Consider the following 20639-nt stretch of genomic DNA (forward strand, 5'->3'; position numbering starts at 1 on the left):
GAGATATGCATTTCTGTCTATATAAATACCACAAACTCTTTCAGTCCAACCAGCTGAAACATTAGATCTTGAACACACCCAATCATTATCTCTACTCAGTAGTTGAATGAGTGGATGGAGTCGATATTTACTCTCTTGCACGTGTTAATGGTCATTATAAATTTTTCGAGAACAAATGAGATTTTCTGTAGCCTGCAAGGAGAGCCTGTATACCCACAACTGTCAAAGGATGGTGACATCATAGTTGGAGGAATTTTCCCCTTCCATAAGAGTTGGGAAATCACAAACGTGTCTTATGTGTTCAAGCCATCACCGCTGAATTGTGTGAGGTAAGCAGGAATGCAAAGTGATATTTTTATACATTGAATGAGTATGTATTATTTTAAATAGTTAGATTATACAGCTATAATAAACTTCTAAATGTCATCCTTACAATGTCTGTGTATATCTGTTTTCCCTAATCCAGTCTTGATTTCAGAACCTTCCAGTTTTCACAGTCCTTGATTTTTGCAATAGAAGAGATCAACAACAGCTCCTCTTTACTCCCTGGTATTTCACTGGGCTACAAGATCTATGACACATGCAGTTCCACAGCTAGGGGGGTGAGAATGGCTATGGCACTTATTAATGGAAATGAGAATTCAACCTTGAATGAGCAATGCACAAAGCCAGCACAGGTGTTAGCCATAATTGGAGAGACACACTCCTCAATATCAATGGCTATAGCAAAGATTGTTGGACCTTTCAATATTCCCATGGTAAGCCTTTAATATTTAAAAAAAAAATTAAAAGAACAATTAAAATATGAAAACTATTAAAGACTATTAAAATCATTCCAGAATGTACCTTTAATGTTAAATGCAGTTAATATCTGGCAAAAAAACTGAATATAATTCCATCCCTGAAACCAGTTTGAATCTGTTTTGTCCATCAGATCTGTCCTTATTCCACCTGTGAGTGTCTCAGTGACAAAAGAAAATATCCCTCATTTTTGCGCACTATTCCCAGTGATTACTACCAGAGCAGAGCACTGGCAGAGATGGTCAAGCAATTTGGCTGGACCTGGGTGGGAGCAATAAGAAGAGATGATGATTACGGTAACAGTGGAATGGCTGCCTTTGCTAAAACTGCAGAACAGTTGGGCATTTGTTTAGAATATTCCCTTCCATTTTTTACAAACTACTCACCAGGAAAAGTGCTGAGAATAATCCAGCAGATCAAAAGCTCTACTTCTCGAGTGATAGTGGCGTTTGTCACTTATTGGGACTTGGAGATTTTGCTGAATGTATTTTATGAGCACAACATCACTGGATATCAGTGGGTGGGAACTGAATCTTGGATCTCTGATTCAACTGTAGCCAGAATGGATAAGCACAACATACTGCAAGGAGCCATAGGACTGGCTATCCCCAAAACAACAGTAATGGGTCTGAAGGAATTCATACTGGATATAAATCTGATGCAGTCTGCAGGCAGTGCCATTTTTACTGAATTATGGGAGACTTTATTTAAGTGCAAATATACAGTGCAGAATGACTCAGAAAATACAACAATGTGCACAGGTACAGAGAAACTGTCTGAAATGGAAAGTGAATTCACAGACATGTCTTTGATGCCCATTTACAGTAATGTGTATAAAGGAGTATATGCTGTAGCCCATACCCTACACAACCTTCTCGGGTGCACACAAAAATGTCCTACAAAAAAGCAGCCTGATCCTCTCACTGTAAGTTAAAAGTCTGTGTAAGCATAAAGGTTAAAATTAGAGTTTTACACCTTTGGCACATGCAATTACCACTAATTCAGAAAAATCTGTTAAAATGCTGTAGTTTAGAGTAGAAAGTTTAAACTCCTTCAAATTTTGTATCTTAAGTTATGTTTTATTTTGTCAGTTTCTTGAACATCTCAAAAAGGTGCGCTTCAAAACTAAAGAAGATGAAGAGGTTTATTTTGATAAAAATGGTGATCCTGCAGCAAAATATGAAATAATAAATTGGCAAACTATAGAAGATCACCATGAGTTTGTCACCGTTGGACTTTATGACTCTTCTTTCCCTGCTCAAAATCAATTATCAATTGAACTGGCCTCTATTGTGTGGGCACAAAATACAAGCCAGGTACAGGGACAGAATTTGTTAGGTCTCAATAAAACACACATACTTCACTTTGTCAGCATGGAATTTTATTTTATGTTATTAAGCATTTATTTTGATCATAGGTGCCGGTGTCTGTGTGCAGTGAGAGCTGCCCTCCAGGCACCAGGAAGGCTGTGCAGAAAGGAAAGCCTATCTGCTGCTTTGACTGTATACCATGTGCTGAAGGAGAGATTAGTAATATGACAGGTACAAACATTCACAAAACAAAGTATTGCTGGTATTACTGATGTAATCACAAACTATTCTAGAATACAAGTCTAAACTGTTTAAAGTATGGACTGTATTTTTCCATGTATTTGTAACTTACCCATGTTTATTTCTCTCTAACAGGCTCTATTAAATGTGAACAATGCTCCCAAGACTACTGGTCAAATCAACACAGGAATGAATGTGTAAAGAAGGAAACTGAATTCTTGTCGTATGAGGAAATGATGGGAATTTTGCTGACAGTTGTTTCATTTATTGGTACATTCATGACGACAATAATAGCAATTATATTCATCAGATATAAAAATACTCCAATAGTCAAAGCCAACAATTCAGAGCTGAGCTTCCTGCTGCTCTTCTCACTGGCTCTGTGTTTTCTCTGCTCACTTACTTTCATTGGTCGGCCCTCTGAGTGGTCCTGTGTGCTGCGTCACACAGCGTTTGGGATCACCTTCGTCCTCTGCATCTCCTGTGTTCTGGGGAAAACAATAGTGGTGTTAATGGCCTTCAGAGCTACACTTCCAGGCAGTAATGTCATGAAATGGTTTGGGCCTCCACAGCAGAGACTCAGTGTTCTCACCTTCACTCTCATACAGGTCCTTATTTGTGTGATTTGGTTAACAACATCCCCTCCTTTCCCCTTCAAAAACCTACAGCACTACAAGGAAAAGATCATTCTAGAATGTCAGTTAGGTTCAGCAGTAGGTTTCTGGGCTGTGCTGGGTTATATTGGACTTTTGGCTCTACTGTGTTTTGTTTTAGCTTTTCTGGCTCGGAAGCTGCCTGATAAGTTTAACGAAGCCAAATTCATCACATTCAGCATGCTCATATTCTGTGCAGTTTGGATCACCTTCATCCCAGCTTATGTCAGCTCTCCTGGAAAGTTCACTGTAGCTGTGGAGATATTTGCTATTTTAGCTTCAAGTTTTGGTTTGTTATTCTGTATCTTTCTTCCAAAGTGCTATGTAATTATACTGAAACCAGAAATGAACACTAAAAAACAAATAATGAGTAAAGTGCCAGCTAAGTACTTCTAAGCAGGTAAGCTACACTTTTACAAGGTTTTGTTCGGACAGCAGCGATATGTTATGTTGATACTAATAGTGGTAAATCTGACAAAAAAAAGAAAAAAAAACAATAAAAGAGTATCTCTCTCTCTCTCTCTCACTCTATATATATATATATAATATGTATATATATATATATATACATATATATAGTATATATATATATATACATATATATATATATATGTATATATATATATATATATATTCAGGCATCCACATCCTAAGGACAAGTGAGCTAAATTAAATTGGATGCAACAGATGCTAGCAAGGAAGAAATCAAAAAGTTTTGTGATCAAATTTCAACAAGATTTACTGGTGGTGATTTGACACTGGAATGCTAAAATTGGAAATGAGAAGGACGGAAATACTGTCAGCCTTGAAAACAAGAATGAATCAGGAAAATAACCACACACACACACACACACACACACACACACACACACACACACACACACACTTTTTCTAAGCCGCTCATCCTTCTGGGTGTTGGGGGCGGAGGGATGACTAATCAATTTTTGCAAGTACAATGACTTTGTCATTACTACAACATTTTTCAAGCACCAAAAGAACATCTTTGTATGTGGACACCACCAGATGAAGTTCACTGAAATTAAATCTGAAAAACGGCTCAATGGCTGGTAGTTTGAAAGAAGTCAGTTTATATCCTAATACCAAAAAAAAAAAGAAGGCAAGACAGACTGTTCAAACTATTGCACAATTTTTCTAATATATATCGACAGCAAAATTATGCTCATTCAAGGCAGACTAGAGCCTTACATTGAGAGAACTGTCCACTGTGGAAGCAGGACTAAGGAAAAGCAGAGTGTGGATGTATGCTGGATCACTGAAAAAGCCTAGGAATTAAGAAGGAAGTAGTTAGAAGGAGTTAAAACCACAGGACTTCAACTCAAAATGAAGAACACATCTCAAAATGAAGAAGTTATGAAAAAGGAAAAACTGTTATCTTCAACACTGATGTATCAGATCAGTTATTAACAACTGAGGATCCAGCACTCAAGAATGTGACACAAATTGGCACACGACAGAACAAGATTGAAAAGATCTTCAAATCCAATTATTTGTCTGTACAACCAAAGATCAGAACTGTCCAGACTACAGTCTTGTCTGTGGATGTTTATGGATGTGAAAGCTGGACAACAAACAAGTAAGAAAGGAAAAGTGTAACTTTTGGCGAAAGACTTCTGAGAGTAATGTGGACAATAAGAAAACAAATAAATGGACCAGCGAACAAAGAAAGACTCACCTCTCACTGAAGCTTATATTCCAATGAGACGTAATTCATTTAAAAAGACTGTTGTGCTTGAAAAAGTTGAGAGTAAAAAGAAAGAGTATAACCAGCAGCAAGATTGATGTTTACAGTCAGATGAATCATAAATCAGCCAGAAGGCCAAAACAGAAAAAAGGATTTTCTGGAGAAACACTGTCCCTCACCTGGACTTAGAAAGGACTTGACAGGATTACATAAATAAATAAAAAAATACATAAATATTAAGTTATTGTGGAAAGTTTGTGTTAAATGATGCATTTAGTAAATTAAATCAATCAGTTAAAAAGCAACATTTTATTCATAATCGCTTCAGGAACACCTTCCACAATACAATGTCTGTGTCACACTCTTCAGACTTTATGTGTTCACAGTATGCTACAAAGGTTGCGTTCTGTAATGAAGCAGAGGAAGACGACACATCTAAATAAAGTCTAACTAGAGATCCTTTTATAGTAATATGCAAATTTAGCATATTTATTCTTAACTTAATCTAACAAAATGAATGTTTAAAACATCTGACATTTCCTTTTTTTAATTTAGACTTCAATTAATTTTGACTATCGCAGTCTTAGATTTTGAACAAGAAGAATTTAAGTTCATTTGTTGTCTGGTTGTGTTGAAAAAATAAAGACACTTAATTCTCTGAAAAAGCTGCACTAAATAAGGTATGGTGATTAGAAGAAACATGTGATTGCAAGCAACATGTGAAAGAACAGTGTATTGAAAGAGAAGTTAAAGAGAACTCACAGTCAAAACTTGGTGAAGGTCGTGTCTTCTAATGATGAAAGTAAATATGTTCACCAGTCTAATGTTCATTGTGCATTTAAGAGAGCCAGAGTTTCCGAAGCAATGCTTAATGACATAAATATGTAAAATCATATGATGTGGTTGGAAAAAATCCTGCGAAAACCAACTCAACATTTCTGACTTTTAAAGTACTATTTCAGCTGTTACTGGTGACTTGCAGCAGCACACGGCCTTTAGATGCCAGCATGTTTTTTTTTTTTCCCTCCCCACACGCTAATGCTACTTCTTTCGATTCTAACAAAAATACATATAAATATTTTAAATAATGCATGGGTAGCACAGAAGGCTAGTAGTGTTGCATGGGAGCAGGGATGGGGGAGTAGCTAAGTAGCGCGCTACTTTTTGTAGTTAGCTACGAATATTTGTAGCTAATAGCTGTAGCCGCTACAGTTTTATGAAATGTAGCTAATACCTGTAGCGCCTACATATTTTTGTGTAGGTATAGTGAAAATTTTCGCTAGAATTTCACAACAGACTTAAGAAAATCCACCCAAAATTCAAGCAACCGAACGCGGTCGTTCACTTTATGTCCATTTTACCATATTGGCTGTATGTCTCAGTATGTGCTGATAGTACAGCCTAAAAACATAATATAAACAAAAGCTCAGACTTACTTCGCTCTGCTTTAAGCTTTAGCTCAGCTGTAGCCGCTTTTCTTGCACTTGCTGGTGAATTAGCAGTTCTACATCAACTCCAGCATTTCACATTTATTGTGAAAACTGTGTTAGAACTGTGTGTTATAACGATTTTACAGCAAATGAGGATTATGTTATTTTACCTAAAAATCTAGTTCTGCTGTGGAGCTGCAACAGCAACAGTGGAGAGATTATTCAGGCCTGATTCTCAGCCCAAACAGAGCCAGGGTCACTGATGAGAAGGCTAATGTTTGAGGCTAAAGTGTTGGTGAAGTTTAATAAAGACTCTGAATGTCACGTCTGTACATACACCGATCAGGCATAACATTATGACCACCTCCTTGTTTCTACACTCATTGTCCATTTTATCAGCTCCACTTACTATATAGGTGCACTTTGTGGTTCTACAGTTACAGACTGTAGTCCATCTGTTTCTCTGATACTTTGTTAGCTACTAGCAGGTACTATTGTAGCAGGTACTATTTGGGTGGTGGATCATTCCCTGCACGGCAGTAACACTGACGTGGTGGTGGTGTGTTAGCGCGTGTTGCACTGGTACGAGTGGATCAGACACAGCAGTGCTGCTGAGGTTTTTAAACACTGTGTCCACTCACTGTCCACTCTATTAGATGCACCTGTATTGTCAGTCCCCCTTGTAGATGTAAAGTCAGAGACGATAGCTCTTCTGCTGCTGCACAGTTTGTGTTGGTCATCCTCTAGTCCTTCATCAGTGGTCACAGGACACTGCCCACAGGACGCTGTTGGCTGGATATTTTTGGTTGGTGGACTATTCTCAGTCCAGCACTGAGGTGTTTAAAAACTCCAGCAGCACTGCTGTGTCTGATCCACTCAGACCAGCGCAACACACACTAACACACCACCACCACGTCAGTGTTATTGCAGTGCTCAGAATGATCCAACACCCAAATAGTACCTTGTTGGTTACACTTAAACTTACTTTTTGTTGATATTTTTGTACATTTGCAGCTTTTCAATTGTATGTTTCTTTCTGGCACATGATTAAATGCAGTGTCTTGTTCACACTGTCAGTTGGGCTTGTTTGGTGTGTCAGATAGAGATTCAAACATTCTGACAGTCGTGCTTTGAAAGTAGCTAAAAAGTAGTGCACTACTTTTCAAAAAGTAGCTAAAAAGAAGCCACTACTCTTTCTTGAAAAGTAGCTAAATTGTAGCTAGCTACAACTGTTGGGAAAGTAGCTACAAAGTAGCTAACTACAAATTTTTCAGTAGCTATCCCAACCCTATCCCAAGAAGATATAAAGCGCAATATGGCCTTAAAAAAGCACTCTGCTTAATAAACTTATGCAGTGAAGTGAGAAAGCCAGAACAAACTCTATGGCACAATCATAATGAAATAACTTTCCAACATAAAAAAAACTTATTTCACTGTCATTTGCTTTTTGCAGTAGAGAAAAAAATTGTAGATATGTAAGTAATCAATTATCTTCATTTAATTGCTAGAGCATTGGGATATTTGAATAAAGTTGTTGGTCTTGCAAATAAGCATCATATAATAAAAAAAGGCCCACACAGACATTCTTAAAGTATCAACAATGAAAATTCATGAATTAAAAAAAATACAGTTTTTAAATAAACTGCATAAAACCAACAGGAAAGCAACAAAAACAAAACAAAGGTAAAATAAGCAATAAAATAAAGTGAGGTCACCTTCTTTCTGATTAGTGCTGCTAACATTTGAAAGCCACTCCTCCTTTGACTGTGGCTCATCAGTATAACATTACCATAGAGGATCTGCATTTCTGTATAAATACCACAAAAACTTGCTGTCCAACCAGCTGAAACATCCATCTTTGCACACACTGAATCATTATCCCTACTCAGAAGTTGAATAGGTGGATGGAGTCTGCCTTTAATCTCTTACATGTAGTAATGGTCATCATCAATGTTTTCAGAACAAATGGGACTTTTTGTAGCCTGCAAGGAGAACCTGTTTATCCACAACTTTCAAAGGATGGTGACATCATAGTTGGAGGGATTTTTCCCTTCCATAGGACTTGGGAAATCACAGATATGTCCTATATGGTCAAGCCATCACCACTGAAATGTGTGAGGTAAGCACAAGACAAAGTGAGATTTTTTATACAAGGAATGAATAGGTACTATTTTAAGCAGTTAAATTTCACAGTAGTAATTACAGTTCAACATGTTATCCTTAAAACATCTGTGTATGTCTTTTTTTCCTAATCCAGTCTTGATTTCAGAGCAATGCAGTTTTCACAGTCTGTGATTTTTGCAATAGAAGAGATCAACAACAGTTCCTCTTTACTCCCTGGAGTCTCACTGGGCTACAAGATCTATGACACTTGCAGTTCCAGGGCTATGGGGGTTAAAATGGCTATGGCACTTGTTAATGGAAATGAGAACTCAACACTGGATGAGCACTGCACAAAGCCAGCACAGCCACAAGCCATAATTGGCGAGTCATACTCATCAGTGTCAATGGCTATCGCAAAGACTGTTGGACCTTTCAGCATTCCCTTAGTAAGCAATTTAATCTATTTTTATCAATTATAACCCTTAGGTAAAATTATTTCTGAACTTACCTTTAATTTTAAATACAATGCTTATCTGGCATAAAAAAACATGATTGAACATAATCCTATAGACCTGTGTGAATCTATTTTTAGATCAGTCATGATGCCACCTGTGAGTGTCTCAGTGACAAAAGAATATATCCCACATTTTTCCGCACTGTTCCTAGTGATTACTACCAGAGCAGAGCACTGGCAGAGATGGTCAAGCAGTTTGGTTGGACCTGGGTGGGTGCAATCAGAAGAGATGATGATTATGGTAACAGTGGAATGGCTGGATTTACTGAAGCTGCTGAAAAGTTAGGGCATATGCTTAGAATATTCCCTTCCATTTTTTACAACATATTCACAAGAAAAAGTGCTGAGAATAATCCAGCAGATCAAAAGCTCTACTTCTCGAGTGATTGTGGCATATGTCACTTATTGGGACTTGGAGATTTTGATCGATATACTTTATGAGCACAACATTACTGGATATCAGTGGGTGGGAACTGGAGCTTGGATTTCTGATTCAACTGTAGCCAGACTGGATAAGCACAAAATTCTGCAAGGAGCCATAGGACTAGCTGTACCCAAAAAAAACGTGACAGGTCTGAAGGAATTCATTTTGGATATAAATCCACTGAGATCTGCAGGCAGTGCCATTTTTACTGAATTCTGGGAGGCTTTGTTTAATTGCAAACATACAGTGCAGAATGACTCGAAAGATACAACATTGTGCACAGGACAGGAGAAACTGTCTGAAATGGACAATGAATTCACAGACATGACCATGATGCCCATCTTCAATAATGCTTATAAAGCTGTATATGCTATTGCCCATACACTGCATGACCTTCTGGGCTGCACACAAACATGTCCTATAAAGAAGCAGCCCGATCCTTTCACTGTAAGTTAAAAGATTATTTAAGCATGGATCTTGAAGTTTTAAGCTTCTATATATGTGTGTAGCACTAAGTGTGAAAAATCAAAAATGCTGTACGTTCATTGAGAAGTATGTATTAAGCTTTTTTCAGATGTCGTAACTTAAACTTTGCTCTATTTGGTCAGTTTCTAGAACATCTCAAAAGAGTGCGCTTTAAAACCAAAGAAGGTGAAGAGGTTTACTTTGATAAAAATGGTGACCCTCCATCTAAATATGAAATAATAAACTTGCAAACTATTGATAATCAACATGAGTTTGTCACTGTTGGATATTACGACTCTTCTTTCCCTGCTCAAAATCGATTAGCAGTACAAATGCCGTCTATTGTGTGGGCACAAAATACAAGCCAGGTACCGGAATAGAACTGAACGTTGGTCTCAACAAAGCATGTATATGTTATATCAAGTTTGTAAATATGTGTAAATTATATGTTCTTTTACGTTATTAAACATTTGTTTTGTTCATAGTTGCCGGTGTCTGTGTGCAGTGAGAGCTGCCCTCCGGGCACCAGGAAGGCTGTGCAGAAAGGAAAGCCTATCTGCTGCTATGACTGTATACCATGTGCTGAAGGAGAGATCAGCAACATTACAGGTATAAAACAACGCAGAGTTGAAATAGAGTATTGTTGGTACTACAGCTAATCAAAAAATATTGTAGAATATGTGTGATAATTAAGTCTGAAATGTTTCCAGTCCAGAAGCTTTTCTCCATGTTTCAGGACATAGAAGACAAATGCAACATTATACAAAATACATTCCTTCAGTTACTGTCCCTCTGCATCGAACTTTTTGTTTTTTTTGTTATTTATGTAATATATCTCTCTCTGACAGACTCAATTAAATGTGAACAGTGCTTTCAAGACTCCTGGTCAAATCAACACAGGAATGAATGTGTAAAGAAGGAAACTGAATTCTTGTCGTATGAGGACACAATGGGAATTTTGCTAACAGCTGTTTCAATTATTGGTACATTTCTGACAACAACAATAGCAATCATATTTTTCAGACATAAAAATACCCCAATAGTCAAAGCCAACAATTCAGAGCTGAGTTTCTTGCTGCTCTTCTCACTGGCTCTGTGTTTTCTCTGTTCACTTACTTTCATCGGTCGGCCCTCCGGGTGGTCCTGTGTGCTGCGCCACACAGCGTTTGGGATCACCTTCGTCCTCTGCATCTCCTGTGTTCTGGGGAAAACAATAGTGGTGTTAATGGCCTTCAGAGCTACACTTCCAGGCAGTAATGTCATGAAATGGTTTGGGCCTCCACAGCAGAGACTCAGTGTTCTTGCTTTCACTCTCATACAGGTCCTTATTTGTGTACTTTGGTTAACAACATCTCCTCCTTTCCCCTTCAAAAATCTAAAGCACTACAAGGAAAAGATCATTCTAGAATGTCAGTTAGGTTCAGCAGTAAGTTTCTGGGCTGTGCTGGGTTATATAGGACTCTTGGCTCTACTGTGTTTTGTTTTAGCTTTTTTGGCTCGGAAACTACCTGATAAGTTTAACGAGGCCAAGTTCATCACATTCAGCATGCTCATATTCTGTGCAGTTTGGATCACCTTCATCCCAGCTTATGTCAGCTCTCCTGGAAAGTTCACTGTAGCTGTGGAGATATTTGCCATTTTGGCCTCAAGTTTTGGTTTGTTATTCTGTATCTTTTTTCCAAAGTGTTACATAATCATACTGAAACCAGAAATGAACACTAAAAAACAAATTATGAATAAAGCGCCAGTTAAGTGAGCTGAATGTTCTCGATTAGTATACCTTAATATAAAGCAAATGACCCTTGCATTTCCATTATTAGTTAAAAATAAGTTAACATTTGATCAGTTAACATTTCAAAACATCTCAAAACGGAATAGTACCTTTTAATAAAATCAGTATAACTGAATGTCTGAGATGTAAAAAGAATCAATGAGAGAGTTTTCATGTGAACATTTTAGAGAAATCTTCTGATTTTCCATTCGTAATGATGGTCCTCTGAACCAGGTGTCACAACATATATACAGCCATTTAATTTTCTATTGCAAATAACCAGTGATTTTACACGTCTTCTGAGTTTTTCTATACATACCATTAATAGTGGTAAATCTGACAAAAGTGGTAAATCTAAATAAAAATAAAAAGGGGACTATTTTGCCTTACAATGCCCTGCATGTACCTCCATGAATGCATTAAACAAAATATATGTTCAAGGTAAAAACCCTCATTTAAAACTATAGTAAAATTAAGTAATTACATGCAATGAGGTGTAAACGTATGAGTGAAAATTCTTCTATCTTTCATTGGTTTTTTCATTACAAATTAGCTTAACACCATATTGAGAATTTCTCAGAATTTCTTATGCCCCCTTTGGCTTTAATGCCAGTGTGCACTCAAGCTGGCATGAACTCTGATAAGTAGATTAAATCTACCCACAACCCTTCAGAAAACAAGCTTCAATAGAAGAGATGAGACTGAAAAAAATGTCAGAACTTTTGTACAAAGACTATTGACAGACATATTGCAGAATTTTGAATATTTCCATTTTTTTTTATTTTTCCTTTATCAGTCATAGCTTTGCTTTGTTTTAAATGTGTATTATGCATTTGTTTGTTTAACAGGTTTAAATGAATGAAACCCCAGATTTTCAATGTGGTCTCAGGCCTTTGGACACCATTCTAGATTTATTTTTTTGTCAAGATATTATATGCTTTTGAAATGTTTCATTAAAGTTTTTTTTTTCTTTTTCCCAGAAGAACAGTTGTAACGTGCACAAAATATATGTAAACTTTTTTCCACTTGTGAAACTTGATTATACAAACATTTAGCCAATTAACATAGCAGCTATAAAGGTTTTGGTTTTGAGAAAAGGACTGAAAGGTCTGTCTTTGAAGCCACTGAAAAGTGGCCAGCTTTGGTTTTGAGTTGTTTTTGTTTGTTTGCCATGACAATTAAGTAAAAATGGCTGCTGTAACCTTCAACTCTGTCTCCAACGTCCCTCTTGTGCCCGGGGTGACACATGGCATGCTACAAGGTTAATTTTACCTCATGTTACTCATCACATTGCAATAAGGGCACTTAAGTAGTGAGCATGACCAAAACACAGACAAATTTGGTCACTCACTAACACAACCAAAGCCTCCACTGTTGAATATAAGCATAGGTATTTATTATGGTCACAGTCTTAATGAAAAATGTAAATATGTTTTGTCCCTATCCTGTTCTTGTCCACCTGTTATCTTTGTGTTTTATTCAACTAAATCAGTAAGTCTTCACAGGGAAACAAACCATTTATAATTAAATAAATTGAATTAAAAAGGATGTCTGATGTGAAAACGGTAAGGAAAGAAATTAATTCTATAACAAAATCCATAACTCTGAATGATTTTGAGGGGACATAAGAATTACTGTTGAAAAGGGGACACAACACCTCTGAAGATGATTTTACAGTTTCTACAATAGTTTAGAAGCATTATATATGTTGTATTTAACCCTGACAGGGTAGACAAAACTTGTGGTTGTGACATAAGATATTGGCTTGACATTGCAAAGTAAAAAGTGTTTAAGCTTAAGCTTGACAGACGCCTGAGTATGTAAGCTGGGGAGCTGGGGATGCTCAGAACTGGGAAATAAGAGCTTTCTCAAGGGGGCTACAGGATACCAGCTTAAAATGTGAGACAGGGAAAGTTGGAATGATTTACATGGAACTAGAAAAGCAGACAGGGAACAAGATTAACCCACCTGACCACCTTGAGGGGATCCACATATCCAGGGGCCAGCTTCCTGGACTTAAGATGCAAAGACAAGACTTTTGTGAAGAGCCACATAGAATATGGATCTCAATTGCTTTCTTCAGTTTACAGACCATTTCCAACTGTCTGAGGTAGCCCAAATAGTGGCTCAGACCATCTGCCCAACATGATGACAGGGACGGACAAGATGTCCAGCTGCAGAAACCCCCACATTAACCTTTGGGTTTCTCTGGGTATACATGGGGAGAGTGATCCCGCAATGTATCATGGGCATATTTAGCCAAGAGTCCTGGTCACCTCTGGGTGTTCTGAGAATGAGGATGTAAGATCTCACTGTAGGGCATGGGCCCAACCAGATGTGGGGACATAAAGTTTACAGAGGGACCTCTTCCAGGGTCAGGATCCTGTTGGAGGGTGTCTGAAATTTTAATGTCACAGCAGGGCCAGGATCTGTGTGCTAGGCATCAGATTTTAAGTCATATGTGCCTAGTTGAAGAGACTCAACAAGGTCAAACTGGTTGAAGAATGAAGCCCATCTGGTCTGGTGCATGAAGAGATCCTTTGCATCCTAAATATATGCTACATTTTTCATGATCTGTGCAGACTAGAAACTGAGGCTGGAGATGAGCAACTGGAGGAATGAAGTGTACATTAAGCAGAAGTGATGATTTCAAATGCCCAAAATTTATAAAAACCTAGGAAGCACTAGACCAGCTGGAGTGAGGTATAGCATGGACATTCCAAGACTTTCTACTGCTGATGCCTCCAAGAGATGGTAACATCTAGAAAAATGCCTGACTGCTGGTGAAAAGGGTAGGGTCTATCACAGGTCTCACATCCTGTGAAGGATCTTGGCTTTTACTGACAGCTTGGGGCAGTCAGAATGGAAGTGACATGAGCACCCACAGTAGAGGTGTCTGCCCTCCTGTATACAGGTGTCCCATTCTTGGCAGGAAATACAGGTAGTCCCCAACCCTCTAGGTAATCCTTGGGTGTTGTTTCGCTATGAGCAAATTGCAACATAGTAAAATCATTACTCCAGGAGAATAAAGGCAAATAAACAAGCAGAGTAAAGGAGCTAACTGAAACAAGTGACAGGAAAGCCTAGGTACATACTTATCAGTGTTCTAAAATCACTACTTTAAATGGTTACTTCAGTAACATTAACAAAAATTACTTCAGTAACATTAACAAAATGTTATACTACATCTACTATCATCTAACAAAACAACAAAAGAATACACATTTTTAAGTCATCGAGTACACAAAATACAGGCATCATCAGTTGCAGATTATGTAGCGAACACTGGCTGAAACTTTACCCCTAGGTTAGTGTTTCTAACGTATCAACAACCCAAAGTTAAGCGCCTTTTGGCTCCAGCAAGTCTGGAAATGAGGTGTAAATCTGTCGGCTTAACACCCCCCAACCCCAGACTCAGTCAGATTTACAGCTGAATCAAGAACCAGCACCCCTCTCCCTTGACCTAGAGGGCAACAGGACAACGCCTCCCTGGAATATTGGCCACATGGCCCTCCAAAGTCCTGTGGACAACCTTATCTTTAAGTAACAGAAAGTACATTTCTAAGATATATGTCCACTCCAAAGTGCAACCATTCGTTAAAACTCTTTTTAACTAAACTAGACATACCAAAAGCGTAAATTTTACGACTCTGGACGGCAAAGTTGTAACTTCCTAAATTCCCTAGGGATCTCAAGCATGGACCCACAGCACCCCCAAGGGGTAAAACCGCGAATTACCACATCACTACTGTAAGTACTTGTGCTTATAAGGAACCCAAGAAACTTCTTGCTTGTCTGCTTGATTATCAACATTTATATAATCTGTAAGCAATACTACTAGTTGTATTAATCTTGTTGTTGGGTAGTACCTAAATATTACCTGTATCTTTTTCTACTATTAAGTGCTAGAAATACGTAGAGTATAACTTTGATAACAGTCAGACCCAACCATTTAATTGCTATGAGTTTAGACCATTGACCAATATGTATCCTGAGTGTGGCTTTCTTTTCTTTTCTTCCTTTGTTCCTTTCCGTTTATTGTCGATTTTATTTTTCATGCATTGGGTCATGTTCAGATATGATAGGCAAATAGTACCTGTGTTCTTTGACATGTGTTGTGTATCAGGTAACAAGGGTTAAACTCTCTCTTAGAAACATGCCTGAATATCCTAGTTGTTCATTCCTTGATTTTGAAAGTTAAACCAATTTGATGATATAGAAACGTTTCTTTTTCTTTGTTTAAACTAGCTGAAACAAAGGAGGCAGTGATTCTGGGGAAGGCAGTCCTAAAATTATGCACAACCAATCAGAGTTGGAAACAATTAGTAGTAACCTTAGGTGAGGAGAACCTATCAGCACTCTGGCTCCACCTCCAAAGGGTAGGGCCTCCAGCCGAGCAAAACCAGAGTGCACCGCAAAATTCAGTTCAGATTCCTGTGTCGCAACAAAAGGATAGCTAAGTTTCTAAGTTTGTGCCGGCCTTGGTCAGAAAGACAGGTCAGAAATATTAGAACGCTAAATTTTCAGATCTGAAACCTTTGTTTGTTTTGTAACTTGCCTGTTTGTCTACACACCTTAAGTTTAAACTACCCTCAGAGAAGGAAGGTGGATATTTCTTGTCTGGCCAGGGAGAATATATCCATACCTTTCGATTCTGCTAAAGACAGGTAGTTAGTTAATTTAGTATCACCAGCCTCAGAACCCTGTTTGCAACCTGAACCTTGCCAGCGGAGTGGGAGCGGTTCTGACGCCACGGAGACCCAGCATCGCACCCAGAGCCACGCACTGATCTGTGAACATATCGACCATCGAAAGGCTGCCCAAGCTCCACCGTCAGGCGGCCACGAGATGCCTCTGCCCAGTCACTGACGGGAAGGCGCGTGCCTGCACGGAGATGCAGCATCCACAGCCAGCGAGGAGAGGAACCACCGCGTGAGCTCCAGCTGTGAATCACTCTAACTTACTTGAGCTAATTTGTCTTTCATTACTATCACTTTGTTTTGTTTTGTTTTCTGGTTTTATTTTCTATTGTTTATCATTGAATGTAGTCCAAAGTAGTTGATATTTAGCCAATAAATTCCCTTTTCTGAAGCATCCTTGGTGCGAGTGTTTCTTTCTCTTGCCCTGGTCTGTAGACTTCAAAAAAATCCGGGTTACCTCACACCCTCACATAAGGTTCTAGCAATAATAATATTAAAAATTGCAAAACCCGTTACAATTATATAAAGTTGATTGTTATGCATGCATATGAACGAGTTTTTCTGGGGTGCTTTGAGAGCAACAGTCCTTACGGTGGTGGTGTGGTAATTCTCAAAAAGGTGTTCTGGTCCTTGATTGGGCCATAAATTAGGCTGAATTCATGGTTTGTGAGTCTTACATTGGCAGAGTTAAACTTCTAACTCCAGACTCTCTGGAGCCAAAAGCTCTTAACATTTGGGTTGTTGATAAGCTAAGTGAACAAGCTTGAAGAAGAGTTTCAACCATGGTGTTTGCTACACCAGCTTAGTAAATATGGCAGCTTAGTGAATATGGTAGCTGCCTTAAATGCTGTTGACCACTGTGGCAGTCTTTTACAGTGATGACATTGAGACCATGGTAATCCATGCAGGGACGGAGGCCTTCATCCTTTTTTCAGACAAAGAAGAAGCCTGCTCCCGTGGGAGATGAGGATGGGCAAATGAAACCCAGCTCCAAAGCTTCTTGGATATATTTGTTCATAGCAATACTTTCAGGGGGCGAGAGCACAAACATTTGACCATAGGGGGTGTGGTGCCTGGGAGCAGATTGATGGTGCAGTCAAATTTCCTGTGGGGTGGCAGAACCTGGGCCTTTTCTCCCCAGAGGTCTTCAGTAAAAGAGGTCCCACTAGTCTCTGAGGACCCCTGAAAGGTCTTGCATGGTGGGACCCTTGAGGGATTGTGCCCTTCGTCAGGGGCCAGGATCAGCCAAGCAATGACCATTACACCGGGGGTCCCATGAATATACAGACTGTGTGGACCAGTTGTATGTGGGGGGCTTGGGTGAGGTACAGCAGACTGCTCTCACCAGGACAGCCCACTCACACAGTGACTGGCCCAGTGCATTGAGTGATGGACCCAAAACCCAGAGATCAGCCATTGATGGCCATAACTGGTAGGGGATGCTCCTGGGGCTTAATAGGCAGGCCCAGGACAGCAGCCAACATGCTATCAAGAAAGCTTTCTCCTGCCCCTGAGTCAACGAAGGCCCGCAAGGTGGTGTGTTAAAAGTTTTGCTTTCAAGCAGAACCCTGAAGTGGAGGAGGAGGAACACAAGCCCGTGCATTTTCTGATGGGTGGCTAGTGTTGCTAGGGTGCCTAACCTCAAATGATTGAGGCCCAGGTCTATGATCAGGCAAGCCAGCACTGCCCATTTGCATGGGCTCGGGAAGGTCCGAAGTAGGTGGTGGTCCGGCTGGAGAGGGGCGCCGGGGGGATGGGAGGCAGGAGCGCGGGAACCACGTCTAAGTCTCTTTGAGGCATGCAGGTGTCAAGACGGATGCACATCGCAGAGACCCTCTAACGTGGAGGGCAGTTCCCGGGTGGCTAGTTCATCTTTGAGCCTCCCATTAAGCCCCTGATGGAAGACAGCAATAAGTGCTGCCTCATTCCAGCCACTCTCAGCAGCCAGTGTATGACATTTAATGGCACAATCCACTACCAAACAGGCTCCTTGGGAGAAGGCCAAGACCAAGGTGCAACCTCCCTACCCCTGACAGGGTTATGGAAGGTCACCTGCATGGCTTTGACATTCACCTATGGTGCACACAGGAGAGTTCTGTTCCCAGAGCGAGGTGGCCCAAAGGGCCAAAGCCCTACCGGTCAATAGGTAGATCATATAACCCACTTTGGATCTCTCTGTGGGGAACTGGGAGGGTTGCTACTCAAGCACCAGAGAGCACTGCAGCAGGAACCCTCTACAGGTCTCTGGGTCCCCAGCATCCCTCTCTGGATAGGCAACCAGAGCGTCCCCTTGAATGGGGCCCTGATTAGCAATGGGGTTGGATTGGGAGCTAATACAGAAGCTGGAGCAGCAGCAGCACTGGCAGGCTGAACCCCCTCAGTCTGTGCCCTAAACAGAAGGGTCAGCTGCTGCTTCATGTCTTGTCGGTCAATAACAGCACTCTGACTTTGCAGGGCAGTTTTGATGGGTTCCAACTCTGCTGGGTCCATGGTGGTCACACCTTTCTGTTACAGGATGGCAGGGAGGTGGACCCAAGTGCAGAGAGGAAAACCCATGAGAAACGGTCTTAAATGAATTTACTGAGGTGATGGAGTGCGTATTGAGTGCTTGTGCACAAAGGCTGAGATAGAAAAAGTGAAATAAGACAATCAGAAAACAAAAGACCCTTCCTCTGTGATTATGAGAGGAATTCAGCTTTATGTTTCACCTGTTTGCTCTATGTGGAGCAAACACTTTTGTATGGCTTGGAGCTGTTCCTTGTTTAAGCCTTCCTTTTAGGCTTTTAAGTAGTTTGGAGTCTCTTTTGTTTTTTTTCCAGCCGTCTTTTTGTTTCTTTTTGTTTTCTTTTCTTTTTGCTTTACATGTATTTTCTTTTTCCTTTCCTTTTCTTTTCCTTGTTTAAATACCCACCTGGGCTAAGTACAGTACTGGTCACTCCTCTACAAAGATGTGACAAAGGGCTGCTGTTTGCCACAGTCTTAAGTAGACAAATCCACAAATGTGCCAGGTTGGGCCTCATCAGCCCAAGGGCTTCCAGGAATTGGAGTTCCCTGTGCTTGTGGCTGGGCCTTTATTAAAATAAACAATGTCAGAGTTTTTATACATAATGTTTAAAGAGGTAATATTTCATAATTATTTTGGGAGGCAATGTCCTGGAATTGTTAGCCACAACAGTGAAAAATTCTAAATTGGCAAGTTCACCTAGAATGGCGCATTTGACATCACATCGTTATTTTCACACCTTGCTGATTACATAGATTTTTTGACAAAATCTGTATATGCTTTTGAAATATGTATTATTAAACAGTTTTTCTTTTACATCTTCCTGATTACAATTGGGGTTCAAAAGTCTGAGACCACTAGTGAAAATCCTTCTATTTTGCATTGTTTGCTAATTTAATGTGCACTGGGTTCCAGAGTATTGCCCAGAGCTCCACAGAATGCCTATGAGACAGTGCAGGGTTACAAGGCTCCGCCTAGGGCTACAAAGAGCACTGGCCCAATGATGCCTTTCCTCAAGGCTCCACCCAGTGCTACAGAGAGCACTGGCTTGATGATGTCTAGGTTGAATAGGGTTATGAAGCCCTTGTTGAAAACCTAAAGTAAAGCTAGCCATGGTTGATAATCTTCATGCAAAAGCACTGATCAAAATCCATTTGCCATATGAAATATAGAGAAAACACAAAGCTCAGGACACAATTCAGTAAAAATGGTGCATTGAGCAGCTACCATAGGTGCAATTGTTTTTGTAATTGTTGGCTTCATGATAATTTACAACCACACCAAATTCATCTCCTTTCCGAACCATACATATGGGTGAGTTGCTGGGACTTTGGGTTAGAAACAACACACTTTGTTTAATTAAATCCTCCACAATGTGTTAAATACCTATGAATGTATTCGGATAAGGAAAACCAGTCAGTTTGACATATTCAACCTTTAGTAAGCCACAGTCTGTGAGAGATTTGGACCAACTCACTGGACATTGGAATGCTAAAATTAGAAACGAGAAGGACGGAAATACTGTCAACCTTGAAAACAAGAATGAATCAGGAAAATAACACACACACACACACACACACACACACACACACACACACACACACACACACATTTTCTAAGCCACTCATCCTTCTGGGTGTTGGGGGAGAGGAAAATCACTAATCAGTTTTTGCAAGTACAATGACTTTGTCATTACTACAACATTTTTCAAGCACCAAAGGAATATCTGTACATGTGGACACCACCAGATGAAGTTCATCAAAATTAAATCTGAAAAACGGCTCAATGACTGGTAGTTTGAAAGAGGTCAGTTTATATCCTAATACCAAGAAAAAGAAGGCAAGACAGACTGTGCAAACTGACAGACTGTGCAAACTATTGCACAATTTTTCTAATATATATTGACAGCAAAATTATGCTCATTCAAGGCAGACTAGAGCCTTACATTGAGAGAACTGTCCACTGTGGAAGCAGGGCTAAGGAAAAGCAGAGTGTGGATGTATGCTGGATCACTGAAAAAGCC

At 39.6% G+C, this 20639-nt stretch overlaps 1 protein-coding gene across 1 annotated transcript; it reads left to right on the forward strand.

Annotated features, from left to right (window-relative positions):
* The first annotated feature begins 114 nt into the window (after positions 1–114).
* LOC118818483 lies at positions 115–11398 on the forward strand. Its single transcript, XM_036585748.1, is given in 13 exon segments — positions 115–329; positions 467–758; positions 935–1726; positions 1893–2117; positions 2219–2342; positions 2487–3390; positions 8037–8255; positions 8394–8685; positions 8832–9038; positions 9040–9624; positions 9786–10010; positions 10128–10251; positions 10491–11398. Coding segments are annotated over 13 exon segments (5112 nt in total).
* Positions 11399–20639: the final 9241 nt, after the last annotated feature.

The sequence above is a fragment of the Colossoma macropomum genome, unplaced genomic scaffold, assembly GCF_904425465.1.
Source record: "Colossoma macropomum unplaced genomic scaffold, Colossoma_macropomum, whole genome shotgun sequence".
Taxonomy (NCBI): domain Eukaryota; kingdom Metazoa; phylum Chordata; class Actinopteri; order Characiformes; family Serrasalmidae; genus Colossoma; species Colossoma macropomum.